We start from the raw sequence: 13,859 nt of genomic DNA, 5'->3' as shown, positions 1-13,859 counted from the left end.
ATGTCCAACCGAACCATTGTGACTGAGTTCCTTCTCCTGGGGTTCTCTGAGGTTCGGGAGCTGCAGATTTTGCACTTTGTGGTGTTTCTAGTAAGTTATCTGTCAGCCCTGGTGGGAAATCTTCTTATCATCATGGTTGTAGCCCTTAACAACCACCTTCAGACCCCCATGTACTTCTTCCTGGTGAATCTATCCATCCTGGACCTTGGCTCCATCTCTGTCACCATCCCCAAATCCATGGCCAATTACATATTGAACACCAGGTCAATTTCTTATGCTGGGTGTGTTGCTCAAGTCTTTCTCTTCGTCTTCTTCACTGAGGCTGACTTTGCTTTCCTCACTGTAATGGCATATGATCGATATGTTGCCATCTGCAAACCACTGCACTATGAGACTGTGATGAACAGGAGAGCTTGTGTCCAAATAGCAGCCTGTGCCTGGATCAGTGGTATTCTCTACTCTGTGCTACACACCGGGAACACATTTGCATTGACCTTCTGTGGAGGCAACATGGTGGATCAGTTCTTCTGTGAGATCCCCCAGCTACTCAAGCTCTCCTGCTCTGACTCTTATCTGAGTGAAGTTGGGGTTCTTGCATTTAGTGCGTGTTTACTCTTAGGCTGCTTTGTTTTTATCATTGTGTCGTATGTTCAGATCTTCAAATCAGTGCTCAGAATCCCCTCTGAACAGGGCCGGCATAAAGCCTTCTCCACCTGCCTTCCTCACCTCACTGTGGTCTCCTTGTTTGTTTTCACTGGTGCCTTTGCTTACCTGAAACCCACCTCCAGTTCAACATCTGCTCTGGATCTCATGGTGGCTGTGCTCTATTCCGTGGTGCCTCCCATGATGAATCCGATCATCTACAGCATGAGGAACAAGGAGATCAAAGGTGCTCTGAGGAAACTGACTGAGTGAACATTATCCACCAAAAATAAAATTTCCAGATTTTTCCCTTTCTGTGCGTCTTTACAGGTATAATCAGCTGATGGAATTATTGTCTCCGTGGGAATTTGATGTGCTATCTGTTTATGCAAAATGCTTTGTTTCACAGTAATAATAAGCAAAACTGAGTTCATTGAAGTCAGTGTCGTTACTCTAGATTTACACTTATGTAAATTAGATAAGAATCTATCTATCTATCATAAATAAATGTCAAAAAATAAAAGCAAGCCATTGTTAACACAGAAGTAAGGTTGCCCGGTGGTATCTCGGGCCCTTCCAGAATGTCAGGTTCAGCATAACTCAAACAAACCCAAGAAATACAGAGTTAAAGTGCATGCCCATGTAACCTTCACTCTGGCCCCTGGAGCTGGCAATACCACTGGAAAATATCTGCATGTACTACAGCTGCACTCCTTGTGTTAGATGTAGCTGTATTGAATGGTGGAGGCAGTAGGTGATGCAGGTTGGCAGAGGTGTATTTGTGATATGAGGAGATCTGGGGATTAGTTTGAGGAGCATCACAAAACTGTGATTGTGATAGGAGATCTAGGTCTGAGCACCATCACCCCCCCACCTCTCAAATGTGGCTGATCAAAATAAAGATGTGCACATGTACCTAGAGATTCCCGTCTGCATGCTTTCAGTACAGAATTGTGAAGGTGGTGTCAGTAGCAGAGCACTGGGGTCTTCTTTACATGGGTATAGTCAGTAGTGAGGTGGGATATGAGAGCAGGCTGTGGATTTAATGAAGTATAAGTTTAGGTGGTATCCTGTATGCGTGTGTAAAGAGGTGGTAAGAGGGTAGAAAGTGGTTGTTAAATTTTCCAAGTGTGGTATTCTGTGAGGGGTGCAGGCTCAGTGTTTGAGTGTAAGGCAAGTGCAGTGAAAAGGCAGAATGCGAGTATGTGTGTTATGGGTGTTGTGGGGCATCACTCAAAGAGGGCAGATTTATGGTTGTGAGGGTGTTTAACTTACGTCTGTATTTCCTGGTTTTCAGAAGCTTTAGTTCTGCTGAACTCTGAATTCTGGAAAGGCACGAGCTGTCACTGGGAAACCTTAATGCTGCGATAACAATTTTTTTTTTTTTTGCTATTTATTTTCCTAGTTTTTTTTAACTATTGGTAGGAGTTAGTGGTCATTGTGGCATTTGTAGGTAGCAATGGGTATGGATGACAAGTGGACCAAAAGGCTTTTTTAAGAGCCACCACAATTTTCTGGAAAGGAGCTGTACTGTGTGCACTGCTTGGCCAGTCTGGGTTCCCCTCACCTCTGGCTCCAGAGACTCTTGGTAAGTGCAGTACAAAGCTGGACACAACCATCTACAGCATAGGAGGCTCAGTGAAGTGTCCTATTCATCTCAATGAGCTCTTCTCAGAGAAGTGAGAACACCTCAAGAAGATGAATACAGCCTGAAACAATCCCTCTGAGAGGTGTGGGGTCAGACTCCTGAAGATAGGCTGGGTCCCCAGATATTGGCACACACTCAGGGGGGGAATGTAGGGCTGTCAGGTCCCCTTGCCCCTATTTTCCCCCACTCCCCTATCATTTACCCTCTTGTCTGCCTTCCCAGTGCCACACCTCTCCTCTCTCACTCCAACTAGACCCCAGCCCTCTCCAACCCACCCCATGTATCCCTCTCCCTATAATGACCCCTCCTGTCACGAGCCCCTAAATCCCTTTCCTACTGTTCCCAACAATTCTTCAACCCCTAATCATCCTCCCCTCCCTACAGGCATTTGCATATGTAATTTATTTTCCTTTCAAAAGTAATTTCAGGACCTTCTGAATGGTCTGCTGTGCTCAGGTGATATTTCCCCCAAATTAAAGATCTTTGGACAGAGGCTGACACTATCTATTCTGAGTTTCATCTTTTGGTTACCAGTTAGATTTGAACTCATAGAGCTCACATGGTGGGGAGGGTTGTGGGCCAGAGAATTCCCACTTCAGCAACTTAGGTCCTGTGAATCAAAGGTAGCTTTCGCACAGCTCATCCTCGCTCCCTGCACATGCATGGTGTAATCCGTTGGGCATGACACCAAACACTTCAAAGGCTGATGCGCCTAACTGGAGAGCTAAACTTTCTGACTAATAACACTGTAATTTGATGACCCTAAACTTCTGCTGGCTGGTCTGCACTCTGCTGGGGTAACCCTTGAGCGTTGGAGACCGTGGTGTGAGGATCTGTGCCCTGGTTTGATCTCTAGCTGTGTGCAAAAAATCAGCACCGAAATACCCCAATTTTAAGAAGAATGAGAAGTAACTCCACTGGTGTCAATGGGGCTGATGCCCCTGTCACTCACCCTGGTGTAAATTAGGAGTGTCTGTACTGGAGTCAATGTGCTTGATTCCCCTCTCACTCACTCCAAGGTAAATCCAGGTTGTTACAGTGGAGTATGTCTGGTCTAAGGAAGAGGAGATTGAGGCCCTTTGACTCCAGCCCCCACCGCATGCTCCACCCACTGAACCCTCTTATTATAGTCCCTGAGCGTCTTGCTCCCTCTGCCTCACACAGCCCAGACCCCCAAACAAACACCCACAGCCCCTAATACCGTCTCTCCCCTGTCACAACCCTCCACCCCACAGACCCTCTCAGCCTCTGTTCTTTGAGATTACCCCTCCCACAGCCCAGAGCCAATTCCCCACCCAGAGTTCCTGACTCAGCTTCCTCAGAGATCCCTGCTTAACCCCTCTGCCCACTAGTCCCCTCCTCTGCTCAGACCCAGAACCCTGACATGCTCCCCAGCTCCACAGAACAGCCCCCCACCCCTGCTCCCTTCTGCCCCACCTCCAGACACCAGCCCATCCTCTCCGCCTTCTCCCCATTGACAAGCCCTGGCCACCATTTCCTTCTGCCCCCACCCTCGTCCTGCCTCTGCCTGGCCCAGCTCCTCTCTTCTGAAGAGTGCCTCCAAGGTAGCTGCTGCCCAGCACACAACTAGCCTGGTAAACTCACTGCCACAAGGTATTGCTGAGACAAAGAGCTCAGCAGGGTGAGACATTGGCATGGGTCACGAGTTACATCAGATCAGAAGACGAATTAAACTTCCATGGAGCAGGTCTCCAGTCAAACACTCACTCACAGGGAATGTCCCTGACATGGAGATCAATGTAGAATTGTCCATATGGGGGTCCCCTACCCCTCTCTCTACAGTAGCTGGCGCTGGTCCCTCCAGGAGTCACTGCTCTGAGCAGGGCTGTTCCCAGGAGCCTGTGGAAAGAGGAACATTTAATCCCATAAAGCTCTGCCAACTCTCAGGGCTGGATTCAGACACTCCAGGGCCATGTATGGAGCTCTTCCCCCTTGACCTGTGCCCCAAGTGGAGCCGAAATGGCAGGGTAGCCCCTCAAAGAGACGCTGGGACAGTGGCATGGATCCCCTGCTCCCTCCCAGAAGAGGTAGAATGTGACCCTCCCCCCACCTCTAGGGATCAGGTGGCCACAGAGAGGGAGGGGGCAGTAGTGGTCCTCCCAGTTTTTACCTCCCCAGTAAGGGTGTATCTGATTTGTTGAGGGGGTCAGGACTGCTGTGCTCTCCCCCCTGGGCCCGCACACAGAGTTCCCTGCTGGGATGGGGTTGGTGGAGTCCTCCAGACAAATGGACAGGGAGACAAACCACCATGGAGATGCCTGGGGCAGTTACCCTCTCCCAAAACAATTGTCTCAGGCTCTCTGCAGACTCAGGCAGATGCTGTTGCACTGGCTACACTTAGAGCACCTCCCCCACCACCATCTCGAGCTACTGTTCTAGGCCCCAGGTGTTTGCCATCTGGCTCTGGCCCCTGTCAGACTTAGGGTGCTGGACTCTGGAAATTCCTACATTCCCATGGAAAACAGGCACATTCCATTTGAAGAAAATATGACAAATATTTGCCTGGATCTATTAAAATTCATTAAAAGCTCAAACAAAACTGAATTTTGGATCATCTCTAAGTGAATGATTCATTATGAATTATTCATCCAATCTCAGTAATTATCCTCCAGGTTACAGGTGGGGAAAGTAAGGCATAGAGAGTTGAGATAGTTGCATAGCTGGGCTTAGATTACAGGAGCTCAAAGTGTCTTGACCTCGTCTGCCTGGCTGTACTTGTTATCATCTGATGCTGGGATTCTCAAAGAAGTCTAAGGGACTTAGTCCTCCAAGATGTACATTCCTTAATCGCCTAGGCTCCTTTGCAAATCTCAGCCTTCATATATCTGAAATATATGAAGCCCAAGCCATAGAAGTTGTCAGGGTAGACACAAGGCCAGGATTACCAAGGGGCTTAGGCCTCTAAAGAAGCTGATAGGTGTGTAGTGGAATTTACAATAGCACCTAACCAGGGTGGCTCCTAACTCCCATTGAGTGGTGTGACGGGCTGTACCAGGCCTGGAGGCCCTGCTGGAGGCTTCGCAGCCCTACCACATCCAGCCCCAAGAAAGAGCAGAGGAGATGAGTCCTCCAAGCTGCCTAGAGTGGCTGTGGGGAAGCAACCAATCACAGAGGCTGCAGGAAACAGGCAATCAGAGTCCAGCAGATTCCTATAAAAAGGAGCTGCTGGACAGAGCAAAATTAGTTGCTGGCTGGAGCCAGAGGAATGAAGATGGTGCTCCTGGCTGGTTGCAGCAGTTCCAGGGGAGTGAGAAGGAACAGTTGCTGAGGGGGAGTAAGAAAGAGCCCCTTGCTGGCTGCTGGGACTGAGTTCAAGACTTCAGCCTGAGCTAAGGGTGAAGGAAAGCTGGGTGGGGGCTGCGGGGAAGTGGCCCAGGGAACAGAAGTGAGCAGTTAAAGGGACACAGCAGGCAGCTGCTCTTTGTAGGGTCCCTGGGTTGGGACCTGGCATAGTGGGTGGGACTGGGTTCCCCCCACCAGACACTGGGGAAGTGGTTTATTCCCAGAAGAAGGAAGTTGATGCAGGCCCAGAGAGGGGCCAAGAAACAGGTCCAGGGAAGGGTCAGCAAATTATTGAACTTTGGTATCCCCTGGAAGGGGATTGAATTGATAGTGAGTGATAGTGGAGAGCTGGGATCAGAGAGGGTGAAGAGTCTCCAAGGAGGAAGCTCTTGGGGCACGACCCCACACCACAGCTGGGACTGGTTAAAGACTGACCCAGGGAGAGCTGCAGGAAACCAATGAGGGTAAGAGTGAGAACTGAGCCCGGGGTGGGCTACAGAGATGTTCCAATGGAGGAGTACTGTGAGAGACCCCTGTTGGACTAAATAAGGATGTGAGCCCAGGGAGGGCTGCAGGAGGTGAGACAGACACCAACTGAGGGGTACTGTGATAGGACCCCTATTGGACTAATTAGGAATTGTGTACTGCGGAAGGGGTCTATTTTGTCTGTCTGTTCATGTACAGACTGAGTATGATGGGGCTGGAGGGCTGAGTCCCTGAAGACTTACCACAATTGGAAAGAGACTGCAGGCACACCCACTCAGCCAGCAGGAGGCGCTCACGAGAGGTGAGTAGCCACACCATTACAAGTGGCCATAGGACTTAGTTGTAGGCCTTGCTGGAGCCCTAGGCATAACTAACAGTGTGAACCAAAGGCTGTGAACCAGAGTTGTCCTGGCCTTGGCAATATAACAACACACTAGGTATTGGCTAACCAAGTAAGCACATTCCTGACCGGAGAGGATGGTACAAGAATACCCAGAGTTCTCAAGTAACTACATGAACACATTCCTAAGAGATGATACAAGAACTCACCAACCCCTCGTAAGATAAGGATAGGATGATAGGATAATGGATAAGGATGTTTTGTTCGAACTACCAGGGAAAAGGATAAGGGTGGTAGCTAAAAACATCTGGAGTGTGTTGTCAGTTGGTATGTGTGTGTGCTCTCTCTGTATACTGTCCCAGTCCTGCAGACAGACAGCTCAGCAGACCTCGATAGTACTGCCAAGAAAGACCACAGACTCTGTTCAGTGGCAAAAGCGCTCAGCCAGGTTTATTGTCAATGAAGCACAGTACTAGTGCCCCATAGATTCTGCAGGTACACTAACACATATATGCCCATTACAATGGACCAGCTCAGTCAGTGATGGGACTTTCCACTGCCCTCTAGGCCAGACAAAGGATTAAGGTGAAGTATCCCAACATTATAGACTGAGACAAACAGCTTACGTACCACCTCACGTGTTTCATGACATCTGCTTGTTACCTCCCCTTGTATCTTGCTCCAGGTGCCCTGGGCAAAACATCCCTATTCATCACTTCTGTCAAACCCTCTTATCTTGTGTTAGGTCAGGATGTACCTCTGCTGATTTTCTGGAGTGTATTCACACACATTTTCAATATCTGTTTTTTCTTAGGAGTTCCTGTGATTTAGCAACACTAGCCAAGGTCACGTATCAGACAGTAAACTTGTAAAGATCTGCTTTTATACATGGCCTGACTTTGGTTCCCAGCATGGCCTGACTTTGCTGACTATGGTTCTGGCCCAAGGTCATACACTAGGCCCAATGCTCCAGACTCAATCCCTCCCCTACACTAAACAATTAAAAATAAAAACTTTCATTTTGGTGTGTCATCAAATAAAATGGAAAAATAATAAAAATATATATTTTGGAATAAAAATGTCAAAAACAGCCCAGCTTTCTATGAACCAAAAAACTGCATTAAAAGCTTCTGTCACCCTGCCAAAAGTTGAGAGGATATCAGAAGTTCTCAGTATGTCATCACTTTCTCACGTGCTGTTTCAACTGGCCAGATACAGAGAAGACATGCGGTGAAATCCATTCCCTGTTGAAGTCAAATCAAGATTTATCACTGATGTCAAGGGGGCCAAGATTTCACAGCATGGATGCTGTTTCTATGATGCAGGAAATCATCTCAGATCATCCTCATTTCTTTTCAGCCTAAAACAATTGGCTAGGGACGTCTGAATTCTTGACAAAGCCACAAACTCACTGAGCACTTTGCTTATTGCATCGGCTTCCTTGTTTCTCAGGCTACATCTGAAAGGGTTGATCGGTGGGGTCAGGATAGCATAGAACACCTAGGACTCTTTGTTCGGGTCTCTCAGTCTGTTGTTGTGCATGCACTGCAAATAGCTTCCTCTGAGTCTCTCTTTCCAGGCAGGTCTTAACAGCCATCATGAGTAAAGGTCTCCTGTAGCTTCATTCCAATTGATAGTAACATGGTGAGAGAGTAAAAGAGCAACCTTCCACTCCAGCTACCATGCAAATGCAGGGATGGGGCCCTGATGCCATGTCTTGGAAGTGAGAGAGAAAGAGACACCATTCCCCTCTCCTTGCCTCTCACCAATCTGCTACTCCTATAAAACACAAGGCCTCTTTCTTTGACCTGTTGCATTGCAAAGTTTCTCTTTGTCACAGGGTGCTACTTTGATAGGAAATTCATGCAAAAATAAAATAAAATTAGTTTACACAGAAGGCTGCATTTTCATGGAGGTTGTGCATAAAAATCATGCTTTGTGCCATTAAAAACACATTTTCAGAGAAAGTCACAACTGGCAGTGGAGCTTAGTGGGGTTCAGCTGGTGACAGACAGGTTGTGGGGAATGACTAGAGAAGTTTTGCCATCATGGTGTATTTAGATAGAGACAAACTTGTGTAGAGACTCAAATCTCTTGCACCTCAAACTATAACCATAGTCATGAGATGAAAAAATTAAATTTCACCCCAAGGGGGTGCTTTCCATGATCCCATGCCTATCAGCATGAGGATGGAGAACATTGGACATAAGCCCTTCCTCTTTTTTTCTGTCATCAGGCCACATAGCAGTTAGGTGGCAGAGCTAGATAACAAATCCATTTTTCCAGTGCCTGATTCACCAGAACTTCCTGCCTTAGCCTGGCAAGGAAAGAGATAAGGGCAGTTATGCTGGCTTAATTCTGCTGCCAGCTGCACAGGGTTACTGAAGAGAACTTTGCATGTACTGTACTGAAGCATTGATTTGAGAGAGGATATGACAAAAGAGCAGCTACATTGCATAATGCTGCCTAGATGTCAGCAGAAACTTTGGGGTGGAAAAAGGGCAGCTGTTCTACATAAATCCCTCTACATGGCTGCAGAAAATAAGGGATAAGAAAGAGGGCAGCTATAGGGCTAGATTCTGAGTCCTAGTAAACTCATAGCCCTATTTACTTTAAAGGGGCTACACCAATTTGAATCAGCTGGGGATTTGGCCCATTGACGCCAATGGAGCAACACCAATTTACATCAGATGAGCATGTTGTCCATTGCCTCCAATTAGGGTGACCAGATCACCCAAGACAAATATCGGGACGCGGGGGGAGGGGGGGGGTGACGCGGGGGGGGGGGGCGGGGCCAAAAAAAAAAAAACCTTCCTCCGCAAGCGCTGGAGGGAGGCCCGGGAGACTCAGGGGAAGCGCGGGGCCGGGATGAGTAACAGTCCGGCCTGGTCCCTTGCAGGCAGGACTCAGTTGGGTGGTAGGGAGAGGAGGGGGGCAGCCCGCGGGGCCAGGCGGCGGCTGTTCTCCCCCCCGGCCAGCAGGACTCGGGAGCAGCCGCTGCTGCAGCTCCCACTGCCGCGGGGGCAGGAAGCGGCCATGGCGCTCCGCGGCTGCAGCTCTGGCGCCCCCGAACCCCCGAGCCGGGGCCTGCTGCGGGGACCCAGCAGTACGCACGCTGGGCCCAGCCCCTGGCCAGTCGCGTCTGGGCTGCTGCCCAGCTGGTGCTATCCCGCGGCGGCCCCGGAGTGGGGGAACGAACGGGGCTGGGCGGCCGATGCCTCCGCCCCGGGGCCGCTGCGGGATAGCACCAGCTGGGCAGCAGCCCAGACACGACTGACATGGGGCTGGGCCCAGCGTACGCGCTGCTGGGTCTCTGCAGCAGGCCCCGGCTCGGGGGGTTCGGAGGCGCCGCAGCCGCGGAGCGCCATGGCCGGTTCCTCCCCCGCGGCAGTGGGAGCTGCAGCAGCGGCTGCTCCCGAGTCCCACTGCCCGGGGGGACAACAACAGCCGCAGCCTGGCCCCGCGGGCCGCCCCCCTCCTCTCCCAACCACCCAACTGAGTCCTGCCTGCTCGGGACCAGGCCGGACTCTTACTCACCCCGGCCCCGCGCTTCCCCTGCGTCTCCCGGGCCTCCCTCCAGCGCTTGTGGAGGGAGGGGGAATGGTGAGCCCGGGGAAGAGGCGGGGATTCGGGGAGGGAGCCAATCGGGGGAGGAGGGGGCGGGGTCGGGGCGGGGAGGGGGGGTGCGAGCACTTCCAGGCTCCGGGGCATTTCCTTGTTTGTCCAGTGTCCCGACCGCATGTCGGTCGGGACGCGGGACAAACAAGGAAATATCGGGACAGTCCCGATAAAATCGGGACGTCTGGTCACCCTACCTCCAATGGAGCTACATTGGTTTACACCAGCTGGAGATTGGGCCCATGGATGGCAATGGAGTTACATCAATGTAAATCAGCTGGCAATCTGGTCCACTGTCATCGCTCCGAAAGGTAAACTAGTGCTTCATCACCAGGTGCAAGATTTCTTCCCCTCACCCCCCACGCCTCCAAGAGACTCATTAGGCTGTTTCACTAAATGCAATTACAGTTGGGAAAAACAAGTCAAATGGCACCAGACATTGTTAAAAACAAAGCTTTAGAGACACAAAAGCTTAATGGTGAAGGGTTGACATAAGGCTGTATTAAAAAAAATTGGGACTTGCTTGTACTTATTAAAAACTTTGAACTGGACTGGGAATAACAATCTCCCACACAGTTTTGCAATTAGAAAGAAGTGGATAGTCTTATCCCCCGCACCCCCCCAACACCAGTATAATTCAAGTCAATGTGGGAGAGCTTTCCTCAGAAAACTTACTGATGGAAATGCTAACTTCTGGGAACCAGACATGAACAATATATAGTGATGCAGAAATTCAATGGTTATATAGACTCTGCTAGAAAGTTTACATTAATTGATGTGTGTTTACACACAAATGTGCCTGTGTACCCATCTACACAAACCACTGTGCTCTCCTGCATGGTTTTAGATCTTCTAAAGTCTGCTCTTTTTTACACTTTGTAGAACTGATTTTCTTGAGCTCAGTTAATGGCCAGTACTTATAAATCCATGATAACCTTGGTGTGGGGCAACCAGGAAGGCTGGGATTTGTAAAGGAAGCTAAGGGAATGAAGCACCCATATCATCACATTTGGATATGGGTGCCTAGATCCCTTAGGCTCCTTCAAGAATCCCAGTCAAAGTTCATATTTGGTCAAGGATTAGTTCCGATATTAGCTCCTCAACTATGCAGTCCCATGATATTTAGGATTGAGAAGAAAATAATTCTTCACATCTGTTTTACCCTCCCTGAAGCCTTGAATACCTCATCACGCACAAAGTTGTCTACCTGAGTGTTCTAACGTTTTGGGAGGGGGCAGGGGTGGCCGGGGGGGCCTTGCGAGAGCTATAGCCACCCCAAAATTTGCCTTAGCCACCCCGTAGCTGCCGCCGCTCTCCAACCACCCAGCTCTGAATGCAGAGTGGTGGCTGCTAGCCACGTGCCCAGCTCTGAAGGCAGCTGTGGCTGTGCACAAGTAAGCCCAGGCAGAGGGCCGGGAGGCATCAGAGAAGCCCCCAGTCCAGGGTAGGTGGAGGGCCCAGGGCTCCCCACAGTGGGCTGGACTGACCAGCCTGGGCTCCTGTGCCCTGTCCCCCATGGTCACTGCTCCCTGAGGGCTCTGACGGCCTCAGATCTGGGTCCCCCGGCCTGGGCAGCTGTTACAGGCTGCAACAGTTAAAGGGGAGCTGAAGAGCAGCCACAGCCCTGGGCAGGGGTGGTGCCAGCCTCTTCCTGGTGGAAGGGCTGAGATGGGTTAGACAGAAAATAGCGGGGCCTGTACCTCCCACTTCCCACGAGGCCCTGCCCCTCTCTGTGGCTCCACCCTGTGCTCCTCCTCAGGTAAGTGCCAGTTCCGCCTCCTCCTCCTCCCCCCCAGGCCCCGCCCCCTGGCCAGAGGCTGGAAGCCAGACCTGGGCAGTGCAGGGTCTCCACCAAAGCCAGACCTGGTGCCATGGTGCAGGCTGCCATAACACTCCCCCGTCTCCTTCTGCTGTTTGTGCCCATGGCCCCTGGGCCAGGGGAAGCTTGCGGGGGCTATTTTCCTTACCCCCTATAGCCATACTCCCATAGCCACCACCGCTCTCCAGACACCCAGCTCTGAAGGCAGAGTGGAGAGAGCAGGGGGCCCCAAAGCAGCCCCCGGTCCATGTCTCCACCCACCGGTGCTGCTCAGGGCAGGGGGAGGGTCCAGGGCTCCCACAGCGGCCTGGACTGACCCGCTCCTGGGCCCTGCACCCCCCATGCTCGCTGCTCCTCAAGGGCTCTGCCGGCCTGAGTGCCGGATCCCCCCACCCAGGAGGCTGTTATGGGATGCAACAGTCAAAGGATGTCGGGGAGCTGAGCAGCAGCCACTGCCCTGGGGCCCCAGGCACCAGCAGGAGGAGGAGACGGGAGAGTGCCGCGGTCACCGGCACCGTGACACCAGCCAATACAGCAGCCTCCCCGCACTGCCTGGTTCTAGTTTCTGGCCTCCAACCTGGCCAGCGGGCAAGAGGCTCAGTGTGGGGAGAGGAGGAGATAGGGCAGGTAATGATGAGGGGGCACAGCCCCCTCTCACAATTTTGTGTTTTGCCCACCTCAGCCTCCCACCGGCAAGAGGCTGGCATGGCCCTTGTGCTTATCTAAATCTGATCACTTCCCCTATTCTGCTGAGAGAGACCTGAACAGGCAGGGCAGGGTGCTCCTTAGATATTGTCAGGGTGCTCCCTCCATTGCCATCACTGCTGTATTCCCACACTCACATTTCTGCTCCCTTTCCACCCAGTGGTCAGTTCAGATCATAGCCTCTTTGCAGGTGTAATTCCAGTGTCAGACACTAGGTTTGCTGCATGGGCAATTTCACCTCCTCTCAGTGTGTGCAGGCTCTCATTCATGAGACAGCCCTGCCTCTCCCTAAGGTACTTACCTGCGCGCCATCTGTGTAGTATGTGGGTAACCCACAGTCTTTAGTGTATTTCTCCTCACAATACCCCCAGGTGGTGGGGAACATCTGTTATCTCCATTATACAGCTGGGGAACTGAGGCCCAGAGATCACCTTGGTCAAACAGGCAGTCTTTGGTGGAGACAGAACAGGAATACAGGGCTCCCAAGGGCTGGAATACCTCCCTAAGCACTACACCATCCATCCGCTCTTCCCCCTACATTCCTTCCAGCTTCCTACTTTCCCCGCAACTCCTCTCTTCAACATAGTCCCTTATTAATTTTGTCTTTCTATTTAGCCAGTCTCTGATAACACATTCTCTCAGCCACAATAACGTTCAGCAAGCCTGTGCCAAATTGATATGGATAGTTGTACTATTGTCTGCAAGTACTACAGCTTGTACCCCTCCAGGACCTGGGATAGAACCCAGGAGTCCTGACTCCCAACATTCCTCTGATGTCTAGCAAATAGTTGTGTAACTCACTGGCACAATGTGTCTCCTCCCTTTCTAGTGGTTTACATCTCTCTTCAGACCTGTGCATGTGTGAGAATAGATCAAAAGGGGGATCTGTGTTGTTTGTTGTCATATTTCATAGAATCATAGAATATCAGGGTTGGAAGGGACCTCAGGAGGTCATCTAGTCCAACCCCCTTCTCAGAGCAGGACCAATTCCCAACTAAATTATCCCAGTGAGGGCTTTGTCAAGCCTGACCTTAAAACCTCTAAGGAAGGAGATTCCACCACCTCCCTAGGTAACCCATTCCAGTGCTTCACCACCCTTCTAGTGAAAAAGCTTTTCCTAATATCCAACCTAAACCTCCACCACTGCAACTTAAGACCATTACTCCTTCTTCTGTCATCTGGTACCACTGAGAACAGTCTAGATCCATCCTCTTTGGAACACCCTTTTAGGTAGTTGAAAGCAGCTATCACATCCCCCCTCATTCTTCTCTTCTGAAGACTAAACAATCCCAGCTCCC

The 13,859-nt window shown here is 50.7% G+C and overlaps 1 protein-coding gene across 1 annotated transcript; it reads left to right on the top strand.

Annotated features, from left to right (window-relative positions):
* Window positions 1-915, top strand: LOC112061448 (olfactory receptor 14A16-like). Its single transcript, XM_024114464.1, has one exon. The coding sequence runs from the start codon at window positions 1-3 to the stop codon at window positions 913-915; it is 915 nt and encodes a 304-aa protein (XP_023970232.1).
* Window positions 916-13,859: the final 12,944 nt, after the last annotated feature.

Source organism: Chrysemys picta, chromosome 12, assembly GCF_011386835.1.
Source record: "Chrysemys picta bellii isolate R12L10 chromosome 12, ASM1138683v2, whole genome shotgun sequence".
Lineage (NCBI taxonomy): Eukaryota > Metazoa > Chordata > Testudines > Emydidae > Chrysemys > Chrysemys picta.
The sequence above is the reverse complement of the archived record's forward strand: the minus strand, read 5'-3'. Positions and strand labels throughout refer to the sequence as shown.